General features: G+C 41.4%; 2 protein-coding genes across 2 annotated transcripts; both read left to right on the top strand.

Moving 5' to 3' along the window:
• On the top strand, positions 396-8,019 carry LOC8060611 (MADS-box transcription factor 7). Its single transcript, XM_002445769.2, has 8 exons — positions 396-845; positions 2,923-3,001; positions 5,468-5,538; positions 6,103-6,202; positions 6,454-6,495; positions 6,577-6,618; positions 7,139-7,281; positions 7,738-8,019. Exons 1-8 carry the CDS (start codon positions 661-663, stop codon positions 7,799-7,801), a joined length of 726 nt encoding a protein of 241 aa, XP_002445814.1. The 5' UTR covers positions 396-660; the 3' UTR covers positions 7,802-8,019.
• LOC8060610 (5'-methylthioadenosine/S-adenosylhomocysteine nucleosidase 1) lies at positions 12,156-17,721 on the top strand. The gene is made up of 8 exons (XM_002445768.2): positions 12,156-12,664; positions 12,776-12,845; positions 13,371-13,462; positions 15,858-15,964; positions 16,047-16,121; positions 16,478-16,552; positions 16,759-16,851; positions 17,248-17,721. The coding sequence occupies exons 1-8, from the start codon at positions 12,619-12,621 to the stop codon at positions 17,443-17,445; spliced, it is 756 nt and encodes a 251-aa protein (XP_002445813.1). The 5' UTR covers positions 12,156-12,618; the 3' UTR covers positions 17,446-17,721.

The following is a 25,442-nucleotide window of genomic DNA, read 5'->3' as shown; positions in this document are numbered from 1 at the left end:
TGGAGGACACGCCGGGCAGGTCGCTGTGCCTGCCTGCGTGCGCGATTGCTGGCCGGCCATTAAAGCAGGGCACGTGACCGCGCACCAGTGGCGTCGCGCGCCGGCGGGGCCCAGCAGGATAAAAGCCGAGCGCGCGAGCGCAGGACGCGACGGCGACGGGCGGGACGGGGACCCATGGCCGATGGATGGATGGATGGATGAGTGAGCGGTGACTCCGATCCCTCTCCCATCCCTAGCTTTTCCGGAAACGCGCTACCGGGCTGGGGGGCCTAGGGTTTCCCCCCCTACGGATGCTTTGCCGGAAACGGCAACCTGACGCCGAGAGGCGAGAGGCGCACCCGCACCACCGTTGCGCCCACCGGCTCCTTCCCTGAGCTGATGATGATAATTCAGTCCCTCCAGCCCCACCACCACCACCACTAGCGCCCACTAGGCTCGCTTGCTTGCTTCAATTCCTAGCCCCCGGCCGTGCCATCGCTTTCCTCCTCGTTATTTAGTCCTCCGTTCCCGATCGATCCTCCTCCTCCTCCTCCTCAAATCCTTGCGCTCTGCCTTGCTTTCCTGCTGCTGCTGCTTTGGCGCGAGCGAGGAAGTACGGTCGATCTGGCGGCGGAGGCGGAGGGATCGGCCGGGGCCGGCGGCGGCAGGGCGGCGACGAACATGGGGAGGGGGCGGGTCGAGCTCAAGCGGATCGAGAACAAGATCAACCGCCAGGTCACCTTCGCCAAGCGCCGCAACGGCCTGCTCAAGAAGGCGTACGAGCTCTCCGTGCTCTGCGACGCCGAGGTCGCGCTCATCATCTTCTCCAACCGCGGCAAGCTCTACGAGTTCTCCAGCACGCAGAGGTATATATAGTATATACACGCACACACGCACATGTACATGTACTCTGCCGCGTGCGGTTGCCTTGCCGGGTCGTGGTGTAGTCATCATCACCATGCTCAGGTGCCCTGGACTCGCCGGATCTCGCCAGATCTGCCCGTTGTGTTCCTGGATCGACCGTTTCTGTCGCTCCTTCTCCTTCTCAATCGAGGCCGGGGTTCTGCGCGGGACGGCTGCTGCCTAGCTTCGCCGTGCTGGTTTAGAGAGAGAGAGGGAGGAGAGCTGGGTTTTCATGTGGCTTTCCGATCCGGACTCGGGAGCCGGCCGGCTACCACACCTCGATCATCTTGGGTTTGGCTAGGGTTTTGCTTTCTGGTCCCTTGGGTAGATCGACCTCACTTTGCTTTGTCCATCGGCATACGGCGGCATCAGGCCATAAATTGATCCGTTGGTCTTAGCTAAAATTCATGACGACGACCCGAGCAGCATGAATTCCCTGCTGTGTGGATCTGGTTAAGCATGAGGATGGCTCCCGTTTCCAGTTACTAGCTACAAACTTACAATTTCCTGTGGATCTCTCTGGTTTTTTATGCTAAAAATAGTTTTTTTTTCATGTTTTCATGACATCTCGATCCATCTATTCTAAACTCCTGAATACAAGAAGTTTCAGAAGCATTGCCTTTTTTTTGTAAAAAAAGAGAAGCACCGTAAATTGACCTTTTGTGTATTTGAACTGAAAAGTGTGAAGTAGTATGTAGGCTCGTTTATGATCCAAAGAGAAAAGAGAAAAGAGAAAAGCTTTGACATATCTTCATCCATGCGTGTTAAGATGCCTAAACATATCATGTAATGATAAATTAATTCTTGAAATTACAATTCTTCCACATTGCTCTATACAGAGCGTATTCATGTCATGCTACGTTTAATTAATAGTAAGGTCTGTCTAAATATATAAATAAATCAACATTTCTGCTCCTAAACAGTTTCTGTGGGCCTGCATATGAATTGTCAATAAATTATTTCCTAGATTGGCCTGCATATTCATGTCATGATATATAAACCTTTGTATGGAAAGATGATCTAGCTCAATACTTCAAGCTCCATTCATAGCTGATAAGCCAAAATTTGGTTGACATGTATATATCATCTCTACCATGCATATGTATTTATTTAATTATTGTGTATTGTATGAAATGACATAAGACGAATTGCCTGTCATATGTATTCCATTGTCCATAAACAAGACTACAACTCATACTATCCAAGAACTCCTAGAGTTTCTTTTTGGCCAGGAAAAAAATGAATATATTTATTGGATCGCTACTGATATATATATGGTATAGTCCAAGTAAGATGGAGTAAATCATTTTGAGAAGCACAGTCCTTGGCACAAAAGGCAAAAATGAAGATTCCTTGTGGCATGCACCCCGGGCATGCATGCAGGAAGTAAAAATCATGTACTACGTCATGAAACAATTAATAACCTTGATTTTCGTGCTCTCGTATTATATGCCCCAGCCATCGGCACATCGTAATGTTTGCCCGAACTCTTTGTTAACTAAGTTACGTGGCCACCCTTCTGTCGTCTAATACTATCTCCTAGCCAGACAACATCCCTTCAGAGTTCCACAAATATATATGGTATCTCATGTATTAGGAAATTTCTACTGAATTAGTAGCAACTGCCATGCCATTTTGTGAATCCATAGTTATGTGATATTGTTTGTTTTATTCTTGCTTTTTATGATAACTCAACAATTATGGCTTCCGTGATAATTAATGGTAGCAAATTTTAGGAAACATTGCTTGTGTTAAATTCTTCAGAGGAACTATCAAATATTTGTTGGGCCACACATATCACAAGTTGCTAATTAAACCTTAGATTTATCTAAGAAAAGTATAACTCTATTTCTCCAACATCAAGCATAATATAATACGACTAAACAGCAATATAATGTTTTAAGCAGATTCCTTTCAGATTAAGGAGATTTTGCCTTTTTTCCTATATGTAAATTGCACTCACTTTTTAAATGATGTGTGCGACTTTTTTTAGATATTAACTGCTGTATGCCTAAGTTTTCATGCCTTCTTTATGTGCAGCATGCCAAAAACACTTGAAAAGTACCAAAAATGCAGTTTCGCAGGACCTGAAACAGCCGTCCAGAATAGAGAGAATGAGGTAATAAGATGTTCTTTTCCTCTAGTTCAGATTGCGGGCAAGTTTGTTTGAGTTTTTGTGCATACATGTATAGAAAACATTAGTCAACATTAATTACTTTGCTGTGCTAAGAGTTAGTATATGTCATCTAGGGATCCTGTTGTCTAAATAAATGTCATCTTGAAAATATAATATTTTTGATTTTTCATATGTGAAACTTGTACATATAATATTGACTAAAGTATCGGAAGTACTACCTGTGGACAAGGCTATTTAAGAAGATTTTTTAATAAAAGAGACTATAAATACTCTAATTTATTCTCAATAATAGATAGCAATGTCAAAACATGGATGCTATATATTATTCTGTTTTGTAAATGGACCTAAACGAGCAAATGAAGGAACACAATTATGTCTCACTAGTTTTTTTTAGATAATGGATATTGTATACCCGGCTTTTTCTATCAAAAGATAGAATCAGACCAATTATTACACAGTTCTGCTAGTGGACACAAACACTCATGCAGTCCACTATCGTAAAACCAAAAGGAAATAAGGTTTAAGCTAAACATGACCAATATGTCTTGAGGCTCACTAGTTTAGCATATATATATATATCCTTCATTCCTTGTACAAGCTAGGAATCCATTATATTGCTCACACATTTCAAGTGATAAAATATTGTGTCTTATTTGTTTAAAACATATTCTTTGACTTAAGCACTTGTTCCACAGCCATGCATAAACCATCATTAGGTGTATGGTCTTTACATATTCAGAATCGTAGGTCCCTACTAAAATCCACCTTCAAACACTACCAGAAAACTGAGTATCCTTGAGGGCCAGCAATTTCCTTGAGGGGCGGAATTAAACCCCCAAGGATATACAATTACCTTGAGGGTTGTATAAAACACCCAAGAAAATACATATTCTTGAGTGCTAAACCAAACCGCCAAGTTAAATCTGTATTTTCTTGAGTGCTAGTTGAAACCGCCAAGGTAATTCTATGTTTCCTTAAGTGTTATTATAAACCACTAAAGATAATTCACATTCCTTGGGTGTAACTAGAAACCACCAAGGAAGTTCTAGTTTCTTTAGGTGCAAACCCTCAAGTAAATTATTGTAGCTGCCAAGGAAAAAAACAGTTTATAGTCATATTTCTCTTAACCACCGATATAGTGAACTCATTGCATTCTTGTTAGTTAGATATTGCATTTTATAGACATAAATGCTCCATTGACATGTTTGGAAAATGATATATATTTGTTGTTAGTAAATTAATCCAATAAAAGTTATAATTTTGTGTTGTTATGCATTAGAGAATGCATATACTAGCACTTAGCTTGAGATGCCTGCTTATTTTAAAGCTAAAATATAACATACTAATATAGTATGGAGGCAAAGTTTATATCAAAGTTATAGAGCCCGAAGAGATATACAACTTCTTAGTTGAAGAAATTTTCATTTGAAATTATTTGAGGACCATAAAATATGTTTTAAATTATTAGAATTTTGAACTTTAATTTTTTTTGAATCTTTCAAATGACCTCAGATAGAGATACAACCTAAACCAAAGTTATAGTACTCGATGAGATACAAAACTTTATAATTCAAACTTTTTCCATTTGAAATCATTTAGGTTCTCAAATATTTATTACAAGATCCACTAAAGTGAAAACAAAAAGAATGAAACATTCACTTGGTCATAGAAGACTAAGTGGTGTAGTGGTAAGTTAGTTTCACTTGGAATCTCAAGTCATGAGTTCGAATCTCAGCTACAACGAATATGAGATTGTTTTTCTTTTTTTTCATGTATATCCTTGAGGGTTATCGGCACTCAAGAAAATATCTTTCTTTGGGTGTTTTTACATTTTATTGGGTGCCATCGGCACTCATGGAAACCTATATCCTTGGGTGTTGTTACATTTTCTTGAGTGTGATTGGCACTTAAGAAAACCTATATCCTTGGGTGTCGTTACATTTTCTTGACGATGCTAAAAATCTGACCAATAATTTATTTTCTTGACGGTTTAACCCTCAAGGAATTGATTTGTGGCGGCCGGCACTCAAGAAAATAGTATTTGCTTGTCTCTCTACCCTTGGCGGCCATTCCTTGAGTGCTAGCCGCCAATATTAATTTTCTTGACGGTTTTAGGGGTTTCCTTGAGGGTTTTTGACCCTCAAAGGTATTCAGTTTTGTGGTAGTGAAAGTTATTGCGACATAATTTTGGATGTAGTATGTGACAGCAAAATTCAGCCTGTAATGTGTGTAATAGTATAATTTTTGGTGTGGTAATCTTCTACAACGTGTGGTGTTTTGCAATCAAGAAAATCTATATATAGACATTTCTATTCTTCAATTTCACTTTAAATTAGTTTTCTAGTGAAGCGGTGAGGCTCACATAGCATATAGATCATTGTAATCTCAATATTGTTTGTTGAACTAGGCATTCCTGTTTGTGCTAATCTTTCATGACATTTATTTCAGCAATTGAAAAGCAGCCGGAATGAGTACCTCAAACTGAAGGCACGCGTCGATAATTTACAGCGGACTCAGAGGTGAGTTCTGTTTTACAGTTGAGATAAATTTATTATTTCTGTACATGCTAAAAAATAGCAACTTCTGTTCGAAATGTGTTCCTTTTGGAAAACATGCTTAAAACCAAATAGCTAGCATGATTTATTTATTCATCTCGACCAACAAGTTTATGAAGCAAAATTATATTTAAATTCAAATAGTGCATAAAGCTAGGAATAATACTAAAACATTCATGATGTTTTACCAATAACCATTGTTGTGGAACCATATACCTTAGCTTTGCAATACAACAAACAAATGAAATAAGGTGTATTTTGAAACTATCATGCATGCGGGTTAGTGGACTATAATTTGATGCTACCATTTATATACATATAATTAGCCCAAATGAAAATGAAGATTTGTAGTATTCTTTGGACAGATCCTGTATATATAATATTTCAAGTTTGCAGCCTGTATCTTTTTTTAAAGAGATAAGGGTGCGTGACTTAGCTCAATGCATTTTTCAGTGGTAATCAAAGAAAGGTTCATTCACATTTTGATAGCCAATTAAAAGTTTGATTTTTTTTGTCAACAATCCTCAGGAACTTGCTTGGTGAAGATCTTGAGTCATTAGGCATAAAAGAGCTGGAGCACCTCGAGAAGCAACTCGATTCATCCTTGAAGCATATAAGATCCACAAGGGTACTGAAAAGTGCTAACACCATAAACCAATTGTATTTTCTGTTTTGTATTAAGTGGAATATTTCCGCTGTCCCGTTTGTGAAATAGGTACAGCTATATATATGTCACTGCTATCTGATTTCTTAATTAAAATCCTTTTCTGCTAGACCTGCTATGATAATATGAGTTTGTGGGGAGTCAAATTTATAAAAACTGTGCATGTAGCCTGTTTCTAGAGTATATGTGCTGACCAGCAGTTTTTTCCCCTGTAGACACAACACATGGTTGATCAACTGACAGAACTTCAGAAAAGGGTATGCTATTCTTCATGATTCAAGAAAATAATATTGGTGACTTCACTGAATCAATAAATATTTGAATTATTCAATTTGCAGGAACAAATGTTTTGTGAAGCAAATAAGTGTCTTCGAAGAAGAGTAAGTTGTAAACTTCACTTATCATTAAACAAACATTTTTATGATGTTTCTTTTTGCGGTGCATGCATGTTCATTATTGCACTGGTCATACACAATTGCAACAAAGACAATAGCCACATACTCCCTCTATTTCAAAGTATATAAGTCATTCTAAATTTCTTGGAGAGTAAAAGCATCTCAAGTTTGACCAAAATTATAGAGAGATCTACAAAGATTTATGACATCAAATAGATATTAATATAAAGTATACTTAATGGAGAATCTAATTATACTTATCGGTATAAAAAATGTTATTATTTTATTGTATAAATTTGATCAAACTTTGAGATGTTTTGACTCTCTAAAAAAAATTGGAATGACATAATTTGTGATGGAGTATATCCAGTAGTTCCCTAATAAATTTCTGAGTTTTAATAGGGATGCACATTTCTATATACACGGGATCATAAGCGCGCGCGCGTATATATAAAGGTTCAGGCAGTGAGGATAGTTGCCTTTTTCATTGTTTTGAGATGTGCAGCTGGAAGAGAGCAACCAGGTTATATGGCAGCATGCATGGGAGCAACAAGGCGAGCGGCATCCTGAAGTGCAGCCGCAGCAGCTACACGGCAATAACTTCTTCCATCCCCTCGATGCTGCTGGTGAACCCACCCTTCAGATAGGGTATGGTCCTCATGCTTTGGGTGAATCTCTCCCTACTCTAAACAAAGGGAAATAAGGATGCCAATTTTGTGCAATACTATTTCGATGCCCTAGCAGGGCTTGGAAAGATGCATGAACATCCAGGTTTTTTTTATCATATAGAAACAATCTTCAAACTAAAATGGCGTTTTCTTTGATCTAGATTAATTTTACTGTATGCTCGTTTAATCGTCCTACTAACATACAGGATCATGAAAATGACACCTAGTTCCGTTATTTTCTTGATGGCAAAATGCAAATGCCACAAAATCACAGGACATGTCACTGAATATAGAAATCGCTATCACTGTAAATTGTTAAATCTAGTACTGATGACAAGTTCTTATCATAGAGTAGCTCTTTGTAATGAAATTAAAGCTGTGATTCCTCCTGTTGTCAATAAAAGCTGATTCCTCCGTTTGTGCAATTTGTTTGCAGGTACCCTTCAGAGGCACTGACTAGCTCATGCATGACCACCTTCCTGCCCCCATGGTTGCCATGAGATCGAACTACTGTATGATTCTGAATTAAATAACAAGCATTGCCGCAGCTGCCTGCAATAGCTATATGTTGTGCTTCGAGTGATAAATTCTACTTTAAGATTCTTGCATGGCTTGTATGTGTGTAACATTATATTTGTGATGAACATGGAAATTATCCATTTGATTCTCGAATAATTAATGAACTGGGTAAGATCGTGGCCTACTGCTTTGCCCGAAATATTAATTTAGAGTGCGTGTGAATGATGGAAGGCTGTGTGATCCGTGTGCTTCAGTTTTCTTGGTACTAGCAGTTTATGGTTTCAGCGAGTAATAGGCATAGCTGATAGCTGGAGGGGGGCAAGGGAGGGCCAGAGCTTTGTTGAAAATTCAGCTGCCCCTCTTTTTTCTGTATTCAAACTTAATTATTCTCTCTTAATATAAAAACGCCTAAATCTTTGAGGAAAAAAGCAGTGCAGACCTGCAGCTGCCGTACGTTGTCAGTGCCATGTCACATTGTCATGCACCGATCCCGTACTCCCTGTAGATAGCCAGAAGCAGATGGCATGGCCTAGTTTTGCATTGGCCTGGCCTAGAATTTTGGACTGCCAGGCTCTTGGCATCATGTTAGTTTTATTTGATCTTTAGGCTTTGTTTAGTTCCAAAAAATTTTGCAAAATAGGAATAGTAGCACTTTCGTTTTTATTTGACAAATATTGTCCAATCATGAACTAACTAGGCTCAAAAGATTCGTCTCGTCAATTCCGATCAAATTGTGCAATTAGTTTTTATTTTCGTCTATATTTAATACTCCATGCATGCGTCTAAAGATTTAATATGACGGGAAATCTGAAAAATTTTGCAAAATTTTTTGGAAACTAAACAAGACCTAAGCTCATAATCGGCTGAGTCGAGCAATAACAAAAAATGAAGTCACTCAGAAAAAGGCAAAAGTGACATTTTGTGTCTGATGTCTCAATATATATACTCCTCCCTGGCCTGTCATGGACAAGTGGTGTGTTCGCTGTAAGCTGACAGCAGTTTTCGTTCAATGAAATTTAAGTAGGTGGAGCATGCTCCCCTGAATTGATAAAAAAGAAAGAAGTGACAAAATTTGTTTTATGTGATAGTTGGAGACAAAATTGGCAGCAGTTCCACCTATTCAGGCTGTCCCTTTAAACAAGAGTTAGCTGTGCTCCTTATTTGTCTATCTTCATTAATTTATCCATATATAGCTAGTTCTTGTTTCTCCATTGGAGAACTCCATGTATGGGCTCATAGCAACCTTGAAATGTAGTGTACGCATATAGTGGCTCGTCTTATTCTATAGTTCACATTATTAGAATGAACCTAGCTCGTAAAAATGATCCCTCTAAGTAACCTCATGGTATTTTTGGCCCATCAAGTTGTAAGGTCTAAATGGCTAGATGGGGGGTGAATAGCCTATTTAAAAAATTCTATAAACTTAAACTAGACAAGTTGATTAGTAAAACAAGAGGCGAAGCTATTCTAGCACTAGCACAACTAAGCTATGCAAGCCACCTACTCAAGTCTAGTAAGAAAGCTAAGCACTAGTTACAACAAGAAAGCACAACTAGAAGCTTGCTACACTCCTAAACAAGAAAGCTAAGCTAAACAAGCTACACAACTAGCAAGGTATACACAAAGGTAAAGGAGAGGGGAGTGATTGTTATACCGACGTTGTAGAGTAGAAATATATCCAATCAATCACGTGCACAATCACAAGAGAAACCTCGGCAAGAGATGACACAAGATTTTTTACCGAGGTTCACTTGCTTCCCGGCAAGCTACTCCTCGTTGTGGCGATACACCCACTTGATGGATCACGAGCTAATTGGCAATCCAAAGCCAAACCCTCAGCGGGTACCGCACATCCACTCACAAGATGGGGATCCTCCAAGCCACGAGCAATCCACTAGAGTAGCCAATTGCGATCTCCCGCGGAGAAGGCTCAAGAACCCCTCACAAATCACTTGGTGAGGCTCGAAACAATCTCCAATCACGAGCTCAACACCACCGCTGCTCCAAGCCGTCTAGGACGTCGGGAAACACCCAAGAGTAACAAGAAATCCGCAGGAAACTCAAGAATCAAGTGCCACTAAATGCAACTCTCAAAGCAACGCACTTGAATCTCACTCAATCTCACTAGGATTAGCAATCAAGCAAGGAGATGAGTGGAGGGAGTGTTCTCTAGCTCAATGTATATGTCTCAAGTAATCAAATGTGCAAGCGAGAGCCTCCCAAGGCCGGCCACCAACTATTTATAAGCCCCTCAAAGAAACTAGCCGTTGGCCACTTTCACTGGGCTGAAATCGGGGGCACCGGACGCTACTAAGTGATCACCGGACGCTCGGTCCCCAGCGTCCGATGCTCAGTGATAGGCCAAGTGTCCTCTTTGAATCCCGCATATCAGATCCTAACGGTCACCTGCGGATCATCGGACGCTCTGCAGGTCCACACCGGACGCGTCCGGTGCACACCGGACTCATGCGCAGAGAGTTCCGCAAAACGCAGGGTCACTGGACGCTAAGCACCGGTAGCGTCCGGTGCTCACCGGACCCATGCGCAGAGAGGGTCGCAAAACGCCCTCACACCGGACGCTCTCAGAGTGCGTCCGGTGCTCAACCCTAGCAGGGTCAAGCACACCGGACTCTGAGGCCAGCGTCCGGTGCCTCCGCTCTCAGCGTCCGGTGAGTGTTTCTCAGTGAGAAAACACTCCCGCGACTTCTCCAAAATTCCCACCGGCGCAATAGAAAATATACACTTATTTTTCTCAAAAGCGCCGAATCCCGCCTCGAGAGGAACCCACACCCCTCTCAACCTTAGGAACTCCACCTCCTTTGCAAAAGTGCTAACACCAACAAGTGTCCACCACGAAAGTGCATGTGTGTTAGCTTTTCACAAACATTTTCACCAAAGGAGTTAAGTTAGCACTTTACTAGATCCTAATGCATATGCTCAAGATGTAGACCTAGTAGCACTTGATTCGAGAGATGACCGTGATTTCCTCTCTTGATAGTCGGCTATCTATCCTAAACCCGGTCAATCACTTCTCTACTCATCTTAGACCAGCAAAAGTAAAATCCTATGTTTATACCTTTGCCTTGATAACTTTGCTTCTCGTCTATCATCATGATCTCTACTTCATCTTCATCCCTTTGTGATCATGTGGCCACCTTTCCATGTCACCATGCACCTTCATCATGTGTATTCCTATGCCTAACTCAAATCACTTAAACACAAGGCATTAGCAACTTGGTGTCATTAATTACCAAAACCAAACTTGGGCTTTCACAAGTACACGAATTTGCATATGTTGAATCGGATCCTATGTCCCATGTCTATCCATGTGATGATGTGAACATAAAAGGGAAAAATCCACATTAATTACCTCCCTCAACTTTCGCAAAAGTCCGTATTTTCTCTTTGAACTTCAAAACTGGACAAATACCTCCCTCAACTTTAAAACCGTTCATCTTACCTTTTTCTGACTTGTTATAAGCGGTTTTCAAAGACAGTTTTGTCATTTTCTTTTTTATTTATTTTTGCTGAATTTTGAAAAAAAACATAGTAAACCATAGAAAAATTATAAAATAAAAAATATAATTTTATTGGACTCCACATGAGTAGTACACTCTCTCCATCCCAAATTATGAGTCAAGTTATCCTAAGTTTGACCTAATTTGTATGATAAAATAGTAATTATTATGATAGCAACTAAGTATCATTAAATTCACCCTTAATTATATTTTCATAGTATAGTCACTTTATGTTACAAAACTTAGTATTTCTTTCTATAATTTTGGTAAAACTTGAAAATGCTTTGGCTCTCCAAGATTCTTGGAATGAGTTATAATTTGGAATAGAGAGAGTACGTATGCTTTAGTACAAGGTTTTTGTTGTGGCTTTAGATCTATGATTTTCTGTAATTAATTAGAATAAGTCATAGCTGCAGTTTCTATGATCCAATTATGATGATATTTTTATCTTGGGCTAATTATTGTATGATGAAAGTGCATTAAAAATTTTATACGTATTGGATCATGTATAACTTAGTTTGCAAATTTATTTAAGTTTATGCTTGTTAAATATAAATAACTCTATAACTAAGCTATACATGATCCAATTGAGTAATATATTTTATCTAATTTTAAAGTGTAAAAGAAGAAAAACGAATTTTCATGAAAGTTGGAGGAGGTAACGTGGATCTTTTTTTTTTTGATATAAAAAGGCAATGGTCTCTCAACTTCCAATCCTCCCTCGTAGTTTTTGGCCCAGCCCAAAATAACCCTTCCACGGTTCCACCTGCCGGCCCAGAAATAGAATACAAGCTCTCCCCGTCTCCCGTGCGGCGTGCCGCGTGCGGCGTGCGTCTCGCCCTCCCTCAGTCCCTCTCTCTCTCTCTCTCTCTCTCTCTCTCTCTGTCTCTCATCTCACGGTCAATCGCCCGGTCGTGGCCCGCCCCCTTCTAGGCTCTAGCTGACAGCGTAACCCTAACGTCGAATCGTCGGAGCTCGGACGACGGACGGCGCCGAACAGGTGGGCTTCGCTGCGCCTTGGACCCTTGGCCGTTGGCAGCGCAAGACACGAGTCGCGGCGGCGGCACCAGTCATGCCGCCCGCCCTGTTGGTCCCAACCCGGCCCCACCAGTCCAGTCTCTAGTACTCCTATAAGAGAAACGGAACGGAATCACGGAAACCTGTTCTGTTCACCGCAGCGCCGTCTCCCTCGCTATTGACTATCGGATTCCATCCCTCTCCCCCCGTCGGCGACAATCCGCCGCCCCCAATCCGCCTGCTAGGTCCTTGCACCTCCGGCCATGGCTGCCGAAGCTGGCCCAATCTCCAAGGTCCTCGTCGTCGTAGGTAACCCACGATCCCCCCTGCCGCTTCCTCTTTCGTATTGGTTTTGCTATGCTCTGTTTCTCGCTTCGCTTATTCCGCGGGTATTGCGGCTTTGCTTGGGTCTCGTTGCAGCGATGCAGACGGAGGCGATGCCGCTCGTCAACAAGTTCAAGCTCGTCGAGGCGCCCGCCCACGAATCCACGTCAGTGCCCTTTTCCTTTTTCCTTTTTTCTTCTCTTTTATTAGTGCTCTCAGTGCGATTTCAGTGGAATGGATTAGTGCGACTTCTATAGAATGGATTAGGGCGATTTCAATGGATAATACGAGTAGGCAATTTTCCCCCTTGCGCTCCATACTGAACAGGATGGACTTGCTAGTACCTCTGGGTATTTCGGTCTCTGGTTCAGATTTGTGCGAGCGGGCAACATGGATCAATACGCAGTTAGTAGCAACTACTATGTCATTCTGTACAGGAACGCAAACCGTCCCTTGAACTAACACAATTTTATTAGTATGCTGCTCTCTAGCTTTATGCATTCTGTGCTCATAAAGTCTATGATACATGAATAAGTGTCAGCCTTTATCCAGTTCCTGGCTTTACTAAAGGAAGTAACTAAGCCATTCTGTGGTGGGACTTGGGACGCCATCCATTATCATAAATTCATGATACATACTACCTGAATGATATCCTAACCGAACACCATTTTTTGCTATATGTACCTTGCAGTTTTCCTAAAGGTGCCCCATGGGTTAGGTACCATGGCAACTACAAAGACCTCCACATTGACCTTGTATTGCCTGGAAAGGATGCTGCTTTTGGTAAGTTCTGGATGGTTCACATTTCCATTAGTTGGTTCTCAATTTGCATTCTTATCATGTCCCCAAGTAGCTCGTAGAACTTCCAGCAGTAATACTTCAGCATCTTCCTTTCTTTACTCCATGTGACTAAGCTTGCAGGTGGGTTGGAATTGGTTGACCCAAGGCCCGACCCACACTACCCAATTAATTATTTTTGGGCTTTGGTTGACTTGACCCAATACAATCCGCAAGCCAATTGACCCAACAAGTACCCGCTGCTTGCTGCCAGTGGCCTTTCTACTTCAAAACAAACTTATGCACTTGCTGTCACATCACATGGACCATCAAAAAAAATCTGAAGTCTTTAGCAAATAAAATGTGCAACCTAATTTCACAACATTACATCGCACTAGAAAAAAATTCTGTCATATTGCTCTGCCAGAGCCAGAAGTTAGGATAAGTCGGAGCAACTCAATAAGATTCAGTAGAACACTATCTGATGATGACTTGTATGAGTGGAATGGGGAAATTTGCGTGAGCGACAAATACAGTTCTGCCAAAAATATAGATAAGAGGTATAACTTCTGCTTGGTGTGACCTAAGGAGGAACTATAGATGGTGACACTGTTTCCTGATGCTGCTTGCCATGAACCTGAACCTGGAGATCACATGACATAACTATCAAGCCATGAACGTGAACTTGGACATCACATGACATAACTATCAGGCCACAAAACCTGAACCTGAATAAGTGAAGGCCACAGAGCCTGACTGACAAACTGCAAGTTCAGATATCGAAGTAGAGAGATAGCTGCGGTGGGCATTGAAATATTTCAGCATCTTCTCTGAAAATATTGGCTAGAAGCTTCGACAAAAGCTAAAGGTCCATTTCTTGTTTCATTGAACCTGCAACTACAGAAGTAGCACTACAATTCTAGGAGCATATACATCTAAAAAAGAGAGACATCATAGTTAACTTCACCAAAAGTAATTGGGATCTCTATATGTTCAGCAAGAAAGAAAGGAAACATGCTAAGTAATAACATGACAGAATGTTAGAATAATCGGTTGCATGTGTGTCTTGTTTCACTTTCGAGTCCTGATCAGTAGGAGTCATTCAGGATCAGTCATTCATTGTCCGGACTCCTAGTCCCTAGCAGTTATCAAGTCAGTTAGGTGCATGATTAGGCTGTTAGACATCTGCTAGTCATCAGGTTATCTTCTTGGTTATCCAGTCAGTTAAGCTTTTGCAGCACAAAATCTCTGGTGTTTAGAGCTCTGTTTAGAGAAAGTCCAGAACAAGATAGATGAAATGGAGAACAAATTGCATTGTGCACAGTTGCACACACAAAGGCAATCTCACAGTTAGAAACTTCATGGTTAGAAGTGAAAACTAATATAGGTGCTTTAGTGTTTGACCTTTGTTTAGGAAATGAAGCAACAAAGCAGCCAATAAGAAATCAAGGGATCGTTCAATATTATACCCTTTCTCGCTTTGTCAGACAGTTTGGATAAACACCACAAGTAATAATTACACAAATTGCATGTCAAGAAGAAACATGAACCTCACTGACACACCAGATCTAGCTGCTAAACCATCAGGACATGGCACAATATAGACATTATGGGCATATGCAGTAAGATGACAATGTACAGACTACTCCACTGTTAGTTACTTTGACTATTTAATTGAAGTAGGGAAGCGTTGCCCCCTGCCCTTGTTAATCCCACACATGACCTGCTGGTTGTGTTGGTCTTCTGCGCGTGTACAGGAGGAAGGGGGGGGGGGGGGGTGTTCAGGGATGTATCATATGGTCGGTCAGGGATGGATCACACAGAAGTCTCTGCTGTGTCACGTGGAGGCACACAGTTGGAATGCCACGGAGGTCGGCGAAGGTTGGCCTGCTGCTTGTTGAAGAGGATCTGGTTGTGGCAGTCGAGGAAGCAAGCGGTGGTGTGGGGTCACAGAAATGACCTGGTTGTCTCAAGCTTCAGTGACACCACCGCTCTGACTATTTGATTGCTGTGTAAAACAGGTCTAGTGCTGTCGTCAAGGCGTGTCCCAACTATCGAGCATTGATCTTCAGGGGCCACCATCCCTAGCAGTTATCTGCCACTTTGTTAATCCTGTACATGACCTGCTGATTGCGGGGTGGTGTGAATGGATGGGATGAGGCGGCCAGGCCAGGGAACTCCGATTGGGTTACACAGTAACAAAGAGTGCTCAGCACCACTTAGCCCTAAGTTCAGTGGGCAGCCCAGTGGGCATTTACACCAGCCTAAGTATTTTGGGTAGTGGGTCACTGGGTTGACCCACTAGAACCTGCATGCCTACATGTTATGCAATTATCTCCAGGATAATCCTGTGTCAGTCAACTTTGTTTCTTAATTCTTACTAAGAACAGCGTCCTTGCAGGAGTCGACAGTGTTGGTACAGTATCGGTAGCTCTTGTGACTAGTTTTTCCATTCAAACATTGAAGCCAGACCTTATCATTAATGCTGGCACTGCTGGTGGCTTCAAGGTATGCACTAGAACTTTGCTGATGTTTGCCTTCTATGTTCTAGTTTAACACTCTGTTTGAACATTTGCTTTCTTGCGTTTAGGCCAAAGGAGCAAGCATTGGAGATGTATTCCTAGCATCAGATGTTGCATTCCATGACAGGAGGATACCAATACCTGTGAGTATTGTCTCACATTTTTCATATATGTGTTGTTGCTGGGGTTATATATCCATTTTATTGTTAGAGATAGAGATGACAAGTCATCTTTGTGCCAGACAATACATAACTAATTTGATCTAACTAATAATCCTGATCTAATCTGATTAATTGGGGTTCCTTGCCCTGCTGCACCACCATGATTAATAGCTTAAATCTATCATGTATATTACTTGTTCATGGTTATGCCTATAATGATGGATTCCTTTTAAAAAAATTTTTAATATGATGCCTTCTGTAGCTATTATTGCTCTTTTTTCCAGTCTCTTAAAATTTCAGCCATTTTAATATGGACTTGGTGGTGTAATATGCATTAGGTCTTTGACATGTATGGAATTGGAGCACGGAAAACTTTTGCAGCTCCTAATATCTTGAAGGAACTTAATTTGAAGGTGAGCCATAGCTATCTCCTGTTGCCAAACTTCCTGAGTCATTTCTTGCATGTTGTGCTTAGAGAAATATGCCTCTTGCTATTTCCTTTTAGTGGGCATAAATTCTGATATAAATTCGTAGTTCTATGGGCAAACTTCTGAGCTTGTAGTAATCTATGGGCAAACCTGAATAGGACTTGTCTTACCGAGAACTTTCTTCATTTCAGGTTGGCAAATTGTCGACTGGGGATTCTCTGGATATGTCTCCCCATGATGAGGAGGTGATACTGAGCAATGATGCTACAGTAAAGGATATGGAGGTCTGCACTTTTTTTTTCAAGTAATCAGTTTATGAATACAAGCAAACAGCCTGAAAATGGAATTATGGTAGCGGCTAGCCTAACATTTCTTGTTAAAAAGCATCCTTCATTTATTCTAGGACTGTTTTCTACAAACCTTTTACATCTGTGGTAGTTGAAATAGGTAGCCATGTGCAATGGGTTTAGTTGTTAGCTGAGATCATTTGAAGTTAAGTAGTTAACACAAGATGCAAAGTATAATAATCAGCATTGAGCATATGCGTCTTGGTGCTCAGTGTGCAGTTTAGCAGGCAATTATGTTGCCTACTTTGTTTCCTTCTTCTTTACTTGCTAACGGTATATTGTGATCTTGAGTCTTCGAAAGTGGTCTGATTGTCCCTCGTTTACCTTTTGCAGGGAGCTGCTGTAGCATATGTCGCTGACATGTTCTCAACACCAGCAATCTTTCTGAAAGCTGTGACTGATATCGTGGATGGGGAGAAGCCAACGACTGAGGAGTTTCTGCAGAACCTGATTGCTGTGACAGCGGCACTGGATCTGGCAGTCACCAAAGTGGTGGATTTCATCAGCGGGAAACGCATCTCTGATCTTTGAAAGCTCATGGTCATGAAATCCAACACCCCACCCCCCCTGCTCTGATGCCCGATTCTAGACTAGGATACAATACAACATGGGGTCAATGATTTTTTCGATGTGTTCCATATGTGAGGTTTCACCTTCTTAACCCTGTGTACAAAATTCCTGGCAATTGCCATGGGCCAGCCACTGTGGAATTTTGGAGAATAATTTGCAAAAAAAATGTACTTTGCGGTGCAAATATTGATATATAATATGCTGGGGGGATGGGATCTCCCGTGGGATTAGATGAAAGATTGTGTCTCTGTGCCTCATTGAACTGTCATGATATTAACACTTTTTGCAATGGCTGTTGTATCACTCCTGACCGTAACAGAAAGAATGAACAGTGAGCAAAGATGGCGTCGGTGGTTGCGATCAGAATGACAGGTGCCTGCCAATGCAGGGTCGTCTCTACTCTCTACATGGAGCGAGCAAAGAACCTTGTGCCCTCGGCCTCTACCTACCCTGTGACTCAGCATCTCCTGCATCTATTTCTGATAAGCAACGGCTTGCACCAGTTCAAAGGCAAAACTCTCAAGACTTAGGGGGTTGTGAGGTAGGGTGAAAAATGTGAAATACCTCTCTCTACTGATGTAGATCTAGTGTGAATGGTGTGCAGCCTTGAGAAATTATCGAATGCACGAGGGCAGCTTAAACGCGCTTGACTACGGCCCATCTGCAGTTGGTGGCACCACACAGCCCATAAAACTCCTGGTCTGGGTGTCCATGGGCTGTTGGGCTTGTTCCCGATGGCCCTCCTTCTCCTCGCGCCACCGGACCGCCACAACCGCCAAGATCCCACCGGCTCTGGAGCGCACCGCGTCACCGGCGCCATGCCGCCACGGGTGTCCATTTGCTGTGACGTGCGTTGCGGGGCGCCATGCCGCCATCCACTGCTCGCGCGCGTTGCATAGTACTCCGTGGTACATGCTCTACTGCTCTCTGCTGGCTGGTGCTACGCCCGGCCACAGTGCCCCGGTAGTACTACTCCAGAACTCGGCAAAACTGTGGGACGAGTACGACCGGTCCAGAACTCGGCAAAACTGTGGTAATGGATAAGATAGATATCTGCTTATCTGATGTCAATTGTCATGTCATACAGGACATGACTTGTACGGAAGCGTCATCTTGAATGAGAGAGAGCGCGCGCTCCTTGCACGAAATTTTTCAAAATGGCTCTTTTCGAGTGTCGTTTTAGATTTTCGTGCCACAAATTTGACTCGATTTATAAAAAATACGTATAATATTTATATCTCTAAATAAATTTGTTAAAAAACTAGACTTAAAGATCTTCTCAATGATATTAATTATGTATTATAAATATTAATATTTTTTTACTATATATTTAGTTAAAGTTATTTCTCGGAAAACGAAAACGACACTTATTTTGGGACGGAGGGAGTAGGCCTTATTTAATTCATCCTAAACTTTTCAAGATTTCCCGTCCTATCGAATCTTGCAGAACATACGTGTAGCATTAAATATAGATGAAAACAAAAACTAATTGCACAATTTGTCTATAAATCGCGAGACGAATCTTTTAAACCTAGTTGTTTTATGACTGGATAATGTTTGTCAAATAAAAACAAAAATGCTACATTATCAAAATCCAAACATTTTTAAATCTAAACAAAGCCTTATATTTGATAATTATTGTCCAATTATAAAAACTAACTATTTAAGAGAGTGAGCTTCTTGCATGAAATTTTGCAAAATAGCTACAATAACACTTTTATTTATATTTAATAATTATTCAATCATAAAAATTAACTAGGTTTGAAAGATTCATCTTGCAAATTATAAATAAATTATACAATTAGTTACTTTTTATTTATATTTAATATGTCCTAGCGCCTCCGACGAGCAATTGGTTCTTGGCTGGCGGGGAAAACCAGATAAATATACGTGGGGGAAACCATATTTTCAGTGTAATAAACATTAGAAATTAGTAGTACTAGTATCATTCATACAATTAATATACTTCAGCAATTCATCTTTTTAGAAAATTTGGCGCATGTCATCCGTATATGTACTCGCATGTAAATTTTTACAAACTTATTTTAAAAAAAATACAAAAATAATATACTCCCTCACTATAGGTTGTGTGCCGGCAAAACTAATTTGCGCTGACCAAATTCCTAGTGAAATCATTCACATTTATGACTCCAAATTATTAAGGAAATACATTTCGTAATTAATGTAATGATATTTATTTGATATTATAAATATTAATATTTTTTTATCTATAATTAATTAAACTTGAGATACTAACCATGACACTATGTTAGAATTATATGTTTTTCTAGATGGAGAAAGTAATACATATGCACATTGGTTTTTTATATGCTTTTCAAAAAAAGAATTTATTCTCTTTTTTTCTATGAGACACACGGATGCGATGAACCATAGATTTTCCAAGTTTAAAAAAAATCAAATAATGAAAACACATTGCTTTAAAATTTTGGTTTCTACTTTTCCATTAAAGATGTAGTTTTCTCCACAAATTTTTCTAGGAAGACTATAGCTGTTCTTTTGACCGAATCAGCAGGGGAGTCCCCAACCTATTTTTTTATATTTTAATTAAGTGAAAGAATACAAAGTATCAAGTACAAGAAAAAACTAAAAAGGTTACAAGGCACCCAGGCCCAAAGTGAAAGGAAGAAAACATCAAGTATAGCTGACTGAGCTGGGGTTGTCTTGTAGGCTTGGCCTTTGTACACACATGACCAAATTCTTCCCTGAATCGTCTCTTCTAAGGCCTTGTTTAGATGCAAAAATTTTTTTGGATTTTGACACTGTAGCATTTTCGTTTTTATTTGACAAACATTGTCTAATTATAGAGTAACTATGTTTAAAAGATTCGTCTCGTGATTTACAGGTAAACTGTGCAATTAGTTATTATTTTTATCTATATTTAATACTTCATGCATGTGCCGCAAGATTCGATGTGACAGGAAATCTTGTAAAGTTTTGGGTTTTTGGGTGTATCTAAACAAGGCCTAAGTAGTGGTGTTGGCTTGCTCATTATCAAAGATAAAACCATTTCTGGTTAGCTAGATGACCCAACAAGCAGTTATAAAGATCTCCATGAATATCTTGCTTCCAAAAGTTTCCATGGCTTCTAGTACCATTTCAAAAGGTTAAGATTTAGGTTCCAAGTAATGGGAATTGTGTTCCGGCCAGCAAGTCTGACTGAAGGGGCATTTAAAGAAGGGACATAGCTGTGTTGCATAGGACATAGCTGCAGTCTTCAAGTTCCATGTTCTTCCTCCTCAACAAATTTCTAGTATTTGGGCTTTGTTTAGTTGTGATTTTTTTTGGATTTCGCTATTGTAGCACTTTCGTTTTTATTTAACAAACATTGTCCAATCATGGAGTAACTAGGCTTAAAAGATTCGTCTCGTGATTTAAAGGCAAACTATGAAATTAGTTTTTATTTTCATCTATATTTAATGCTTTATGCATATGCCGTAAGATTCGATGTGACGGGAAATCTTGAAAAGTTTTTGGTTTTTGGTGGGAACTAAACAAGACCTTAGTATGTAGCTCTTTGTCTGGCTGTGTAGGATATATGCTATAGCTCCTTTTCAAACCATTGTGCGATTGTGTTTCTCCTAGTGTTGGTGTGCTCCCTGCTATCGTTCCTTCGCTTTGGTGATGCCCTCGACATCGACGGACATGGACGTGTAGCAAAGATATTGGCAGGCCTCAGAGGATTCCGAGGATTTTTCTTGGGCCTTGTTTACTTCACAAAAAATTTTGCAAAATTTTTCAGATTTCCCGTCACATCGAATCTTTAGACACATGTATGAAGTATTAAATATAGACAAAAATAAAAACTAATTGCACAGTTTGGTCGGAATTGACGAGACGAATCTTTTGAGTCTAGTTAGTCTATGATTGGACAATATTTGTCAATACAAACGAAAAAGCTACAGTGTCAATTTTGTAAAATATTTTGGAACTAAACAAGGCCCTCACTGAGTTTTCTGTGAAAGATCTGATTCTTAACTCTTTTCAGCCTCCAAAGAGTGACATTTTCACTTTCCAAGATTTCAAACATTTTAATTTTAATTAAATATATAGAAACTTATTAATAATTATGATGCATAAAAATATTATTAGATTATTACTAAATATATTTTGTAGTAAACTTATTTAGAATTTATAGAGATAAATATTGTTAATATTTATTATAAATTAATCAGATCAAAGAAAATGATACTCTTTCTACGAAGAAATACTCACCAAACTCTATTCCAGACCCTTTGGTCCATTTTTTGGATGCCAAATAAAAGGACTAAAGATGAACTAATAGAGGCTCATGGATGATAGAACTCATTAGAAAAAGGAAAAATCTAATTAGTCCTTGTTTAGTTTATATTATCTTAACGATGAGCTGCAAGCGATTGTTAGATTAGTTGGTCGGGCGGTGCGCTTTACACCTGAAGGTGGATTTGTTAGCTAGAGAAGGCGCAATTTATTTGCGCATTGAAAAAAAAAATCTCGAAATGTATCTCACATCAAAGAATAGGCCCGGAAAGTTTTTTTTCCTTAAAAACAATGCCCGAAGCTGTCCTGCCGAGGGGTGAATTTCTTTTACGTTGAGCTAAACTATAGATGAAAGTAAACTAGGTCTTTTTTAGTTTCCAAAAAATTTCAAGATTTCTCATCACATCGAATCTTTAGATACATGCATAAAACATTAAATATATTTAAAAGAAATAACTAATTGCACAGTTTATCTGTAATTTACGAAACGAATTTTTTGAGCCGAGTTAGTTTATGATTAAATAATAATTACCAAATACAAATGAAAGTGCTATAGTAGTCAAAGTCAAAAAATTTCTCCAACTAAACAAGGTCTATATGAGCGATTATCAAACAACCCAAGAAAAAGAACTCTAGTAGACTTTGTTTAGTTTCCAAAATTTTTTGGTTGGTAATGTAGTATTTTTGTTTTTATTTAATAATTATTGTAACCAGGCTCAAAAAATTCATCTATATAATTAATTTTTATTTCCGACTATATTTAATGCTCTGTGCTGTAAAATTTGATGTGATGGGAAATCTTGATTTTTTTAAAAAATTTTGGAGAGAATTATGGTCTTGTTTAGTTGTGAAAATTTTTTGATTTTCGATATTGTAGCACTTTTATTTTTATTTAGCAATTATTGTCTAATTGTGGACTAACTAGATTTAAAAGATTTATCTCACGATTACAGATAAATTATGTAATTAGTTTTTATTTTCATTTATATTTAGTGTTTGATAGTAATTAGTTTAATCGTGTAATTAGTTTTATTTTCATTTGTCTCCATATTTAAATATTGTTGTGTGGCTGCCATTGCTCCACCTGTATACGTGTGAATCCCTGTACTTCTAAAGAACACTCCAGACAGGATGACTGTTGTTGGGGGATGGCTGCATCCTTCCCCCTGGTAACGTCTAAGGATGCCCTTCACCCGAAGAACCTCCGATCTCTAGGGCATCGGAGGATATCCTCCGCCCAGAGAACCTCCGTGGGGGAGCATGCGGAGGATTCTGGAAAAAGGCTAACGTTGATGACTCGTCTTGTCGTGCTAAGTGTGTGCAGGAACAAACAATCGGCGAAGGCCCTCAAGCGGAGAAAGGTGGAACCTCCGATCCTCCCAAGTCCGAGGATGGCTGAGGACGCGGCGGAGGTAAGAAACCTCCGACGCGCCCAGCCTGGGGGGACCTCCGACGAAGAACCGTCGAAGGATCGGCAACCGAGCGAGCCGAGGAACCTCCAGGACAGCTGAGCTGAGGGACCCCCGACGCGCCTGAGCCAAGGAACCTCCAGCACCTGAAGTGCCGAAGGATACGCGACCGGGCGGAGGATCCAAGCCTCCGACAGGCTGAGACCCTAGACAGGGGACACGTGCAGGGTTTGTAATGCGAAATTACACGAGTGACTTGGAGTCGGTAGACTGTAATTGGAGAATATGCTAGGATATTCCCCCACCGTCACGGGGCGTTTTTGTAAATGTCATTAGGTCGGTTTCTGAGCCCTATATAAAGGGTGATGCCGTTATTAATAAAGAGAGAGAGAGCATTCACTGTATTCACCTACTGTCCGTTGGAGCTCAAACCTCTCACGGCACCGAGTGAGAAGGTTCACGATTCACCGTACTGCTGGGGAGTGCGGAAAGCATCTTCCCAACATTGGCGCCCACCGTGGGGCTCGAAAGTATAACCTGCGATGGCTGGAAAGAGAACAAGCACCACAAGACCTCGGGCAGAGCCCTCCAGGAGAGGAAGGCCGAGGAGGGCCGTGCGGAGCACGTACGCGACCGTGGAGGGAGAAGGTTCTGAGGGCGAGCAGCCAGAGAACGTGCAGCCGGAAACACGCCAGGAACCTCCTCCCGCCGCAGGCCCGGCGCAACCCACGGCCACGCAAGAGCTCCAGCAGCTGCAAACGCAATTGCAGAACCTTCAGCAAGAGCGAGACCGGATCGCTGCCGCCTACGCCGCCAGCCAAGAGGCAGCGGTAGCCGCGACGCAAGCGGCCGAGATCACGCAGCAGCTTTCACTCCTGCAGGCAGAAATCCTTAGCATGCAACCTCCACCTCAGCCGACGATCCAGCCCGCTGTTCTGACCAGCGCCGGCCCGACATTAGATGTGCAACCGGCAAACTACGGTGGCATGCTGCGGGGCACGTTGGACCTTCGTTCCCCTTTGTCCGAAGGATTGCAGACCTCGCCTTGGCCAACAACCTACAAACCTATCACGCTCCCTAAATTCAGCGGAAAGGCAGACCCGCGCCAATTCCTGATGAGTTTCGAGGCAGCCGTGGCCTCAGCTGGAGGGAATGAAACTGTGATGGCAAAATCCTTCGTGATCGCAGCCGAGGGAGATGCCTTGGCATGGTACTCGATGCTCAGACCCGGTTCAATCTATTCATGGGAGAACCTTCGAGACAAGATTTTGGCGAATTTCCAGGGATTCGCAGTTGAATCACTAACCTCCACGGACCTGTTCCAGTGTCGCCAGAGTCAGGGAGAGGCACTACGGGAATACTTCCAAAGGTTCGTGCAGACTAAGGCGAGAGCACCCGGCGTGCCGGAGGAGGTTGCCATTGAAGCGGCCATCAAGGGTCTTCGCATAGGGCCCTTCGCAGCTCATTTGGCCAGAGAAAAGCCAGCATCCATGCACGAGCTGTACCACGAGTTTGAGAAGTATTGCAGGTCAGACAACGACTACCGCAAAAGGTTGGAAGACCAAAACTCTCAGAAGAGGCAGAGCAATGATAGAAACTCACAGAAGAAGAACCTTAACCAAGATGAACGCCGGCCATAGCGAGAGGCTGGTGGACAGATGATGAATATCGAGCAACCGAAAGATGACAGGCCGGAAAATAACCGTCCACCGGCGGAAGCGCGAAGCTCAGAACGCATACCCAATCAAGCCAGAAGAGGGGGTCGAAATGCGGGATGGCAAAAAAATCAAAGTCAGCGACCACGGAAGCAGTATTGTTTCTTCCATGGAGAGGAGAAGGGTCACTCCACCAGAGATTGCCCAGATGCAAAGGAAACTCAGGAGAGGATCAAGAGCAGGTCAGCTCCGCAACCTCCGATACCAGTTGCTCAACCTCGGGAGGTAAATCACACATTCCCTCAGACCTTCTACCATTCATACGTCGGAGGTTCAAGCCAGCAGCACCCAGCTCCAATTCAGCCAAGCGCGCTAGCCTCCGTTTACTATCCCAGCTTCCTACCAGCTTGGCGCCCAGCCCAGCAAACCGCGGACCACAACCTTCCACCAAACTGTGTTCCTCCACGACCTCCACATATTACGTACATCGAAAACCCGCAACCCCGCCAGCAGTCACTACCTCCTCCCCCAAACCAGCTACTCCAAGCCCCACCACCACCAAAAACCGAACCCCACCCCGATAATCAGATCGGCCCTCATACACCCCTGCCCACGATTGGAATGATCTTACCAATAG

The sequence above is a fragment of the Sorghum bicolor genome, chromosome 7 (genome assembly GCF_000003195.3).
Source record: "Sorghum bicolor cultivar BTx623 chromosome 7, Sorghum_bicolor_NCBIv3, whole genome shotgun sequence".
In the NCBI taxonomy this organism is placed as follows: Eukaryota; Viridiplantae; Streptophyta; class Magnoliopsida; order Poales; family Poaceae; genus Sorghum; species Sorghum bicolor.
The sequence above is the reverse complement of the archived record's forward strand: the minus strand, read 5'-3'. Positions and strand labels throughout refer to the sequence as shown.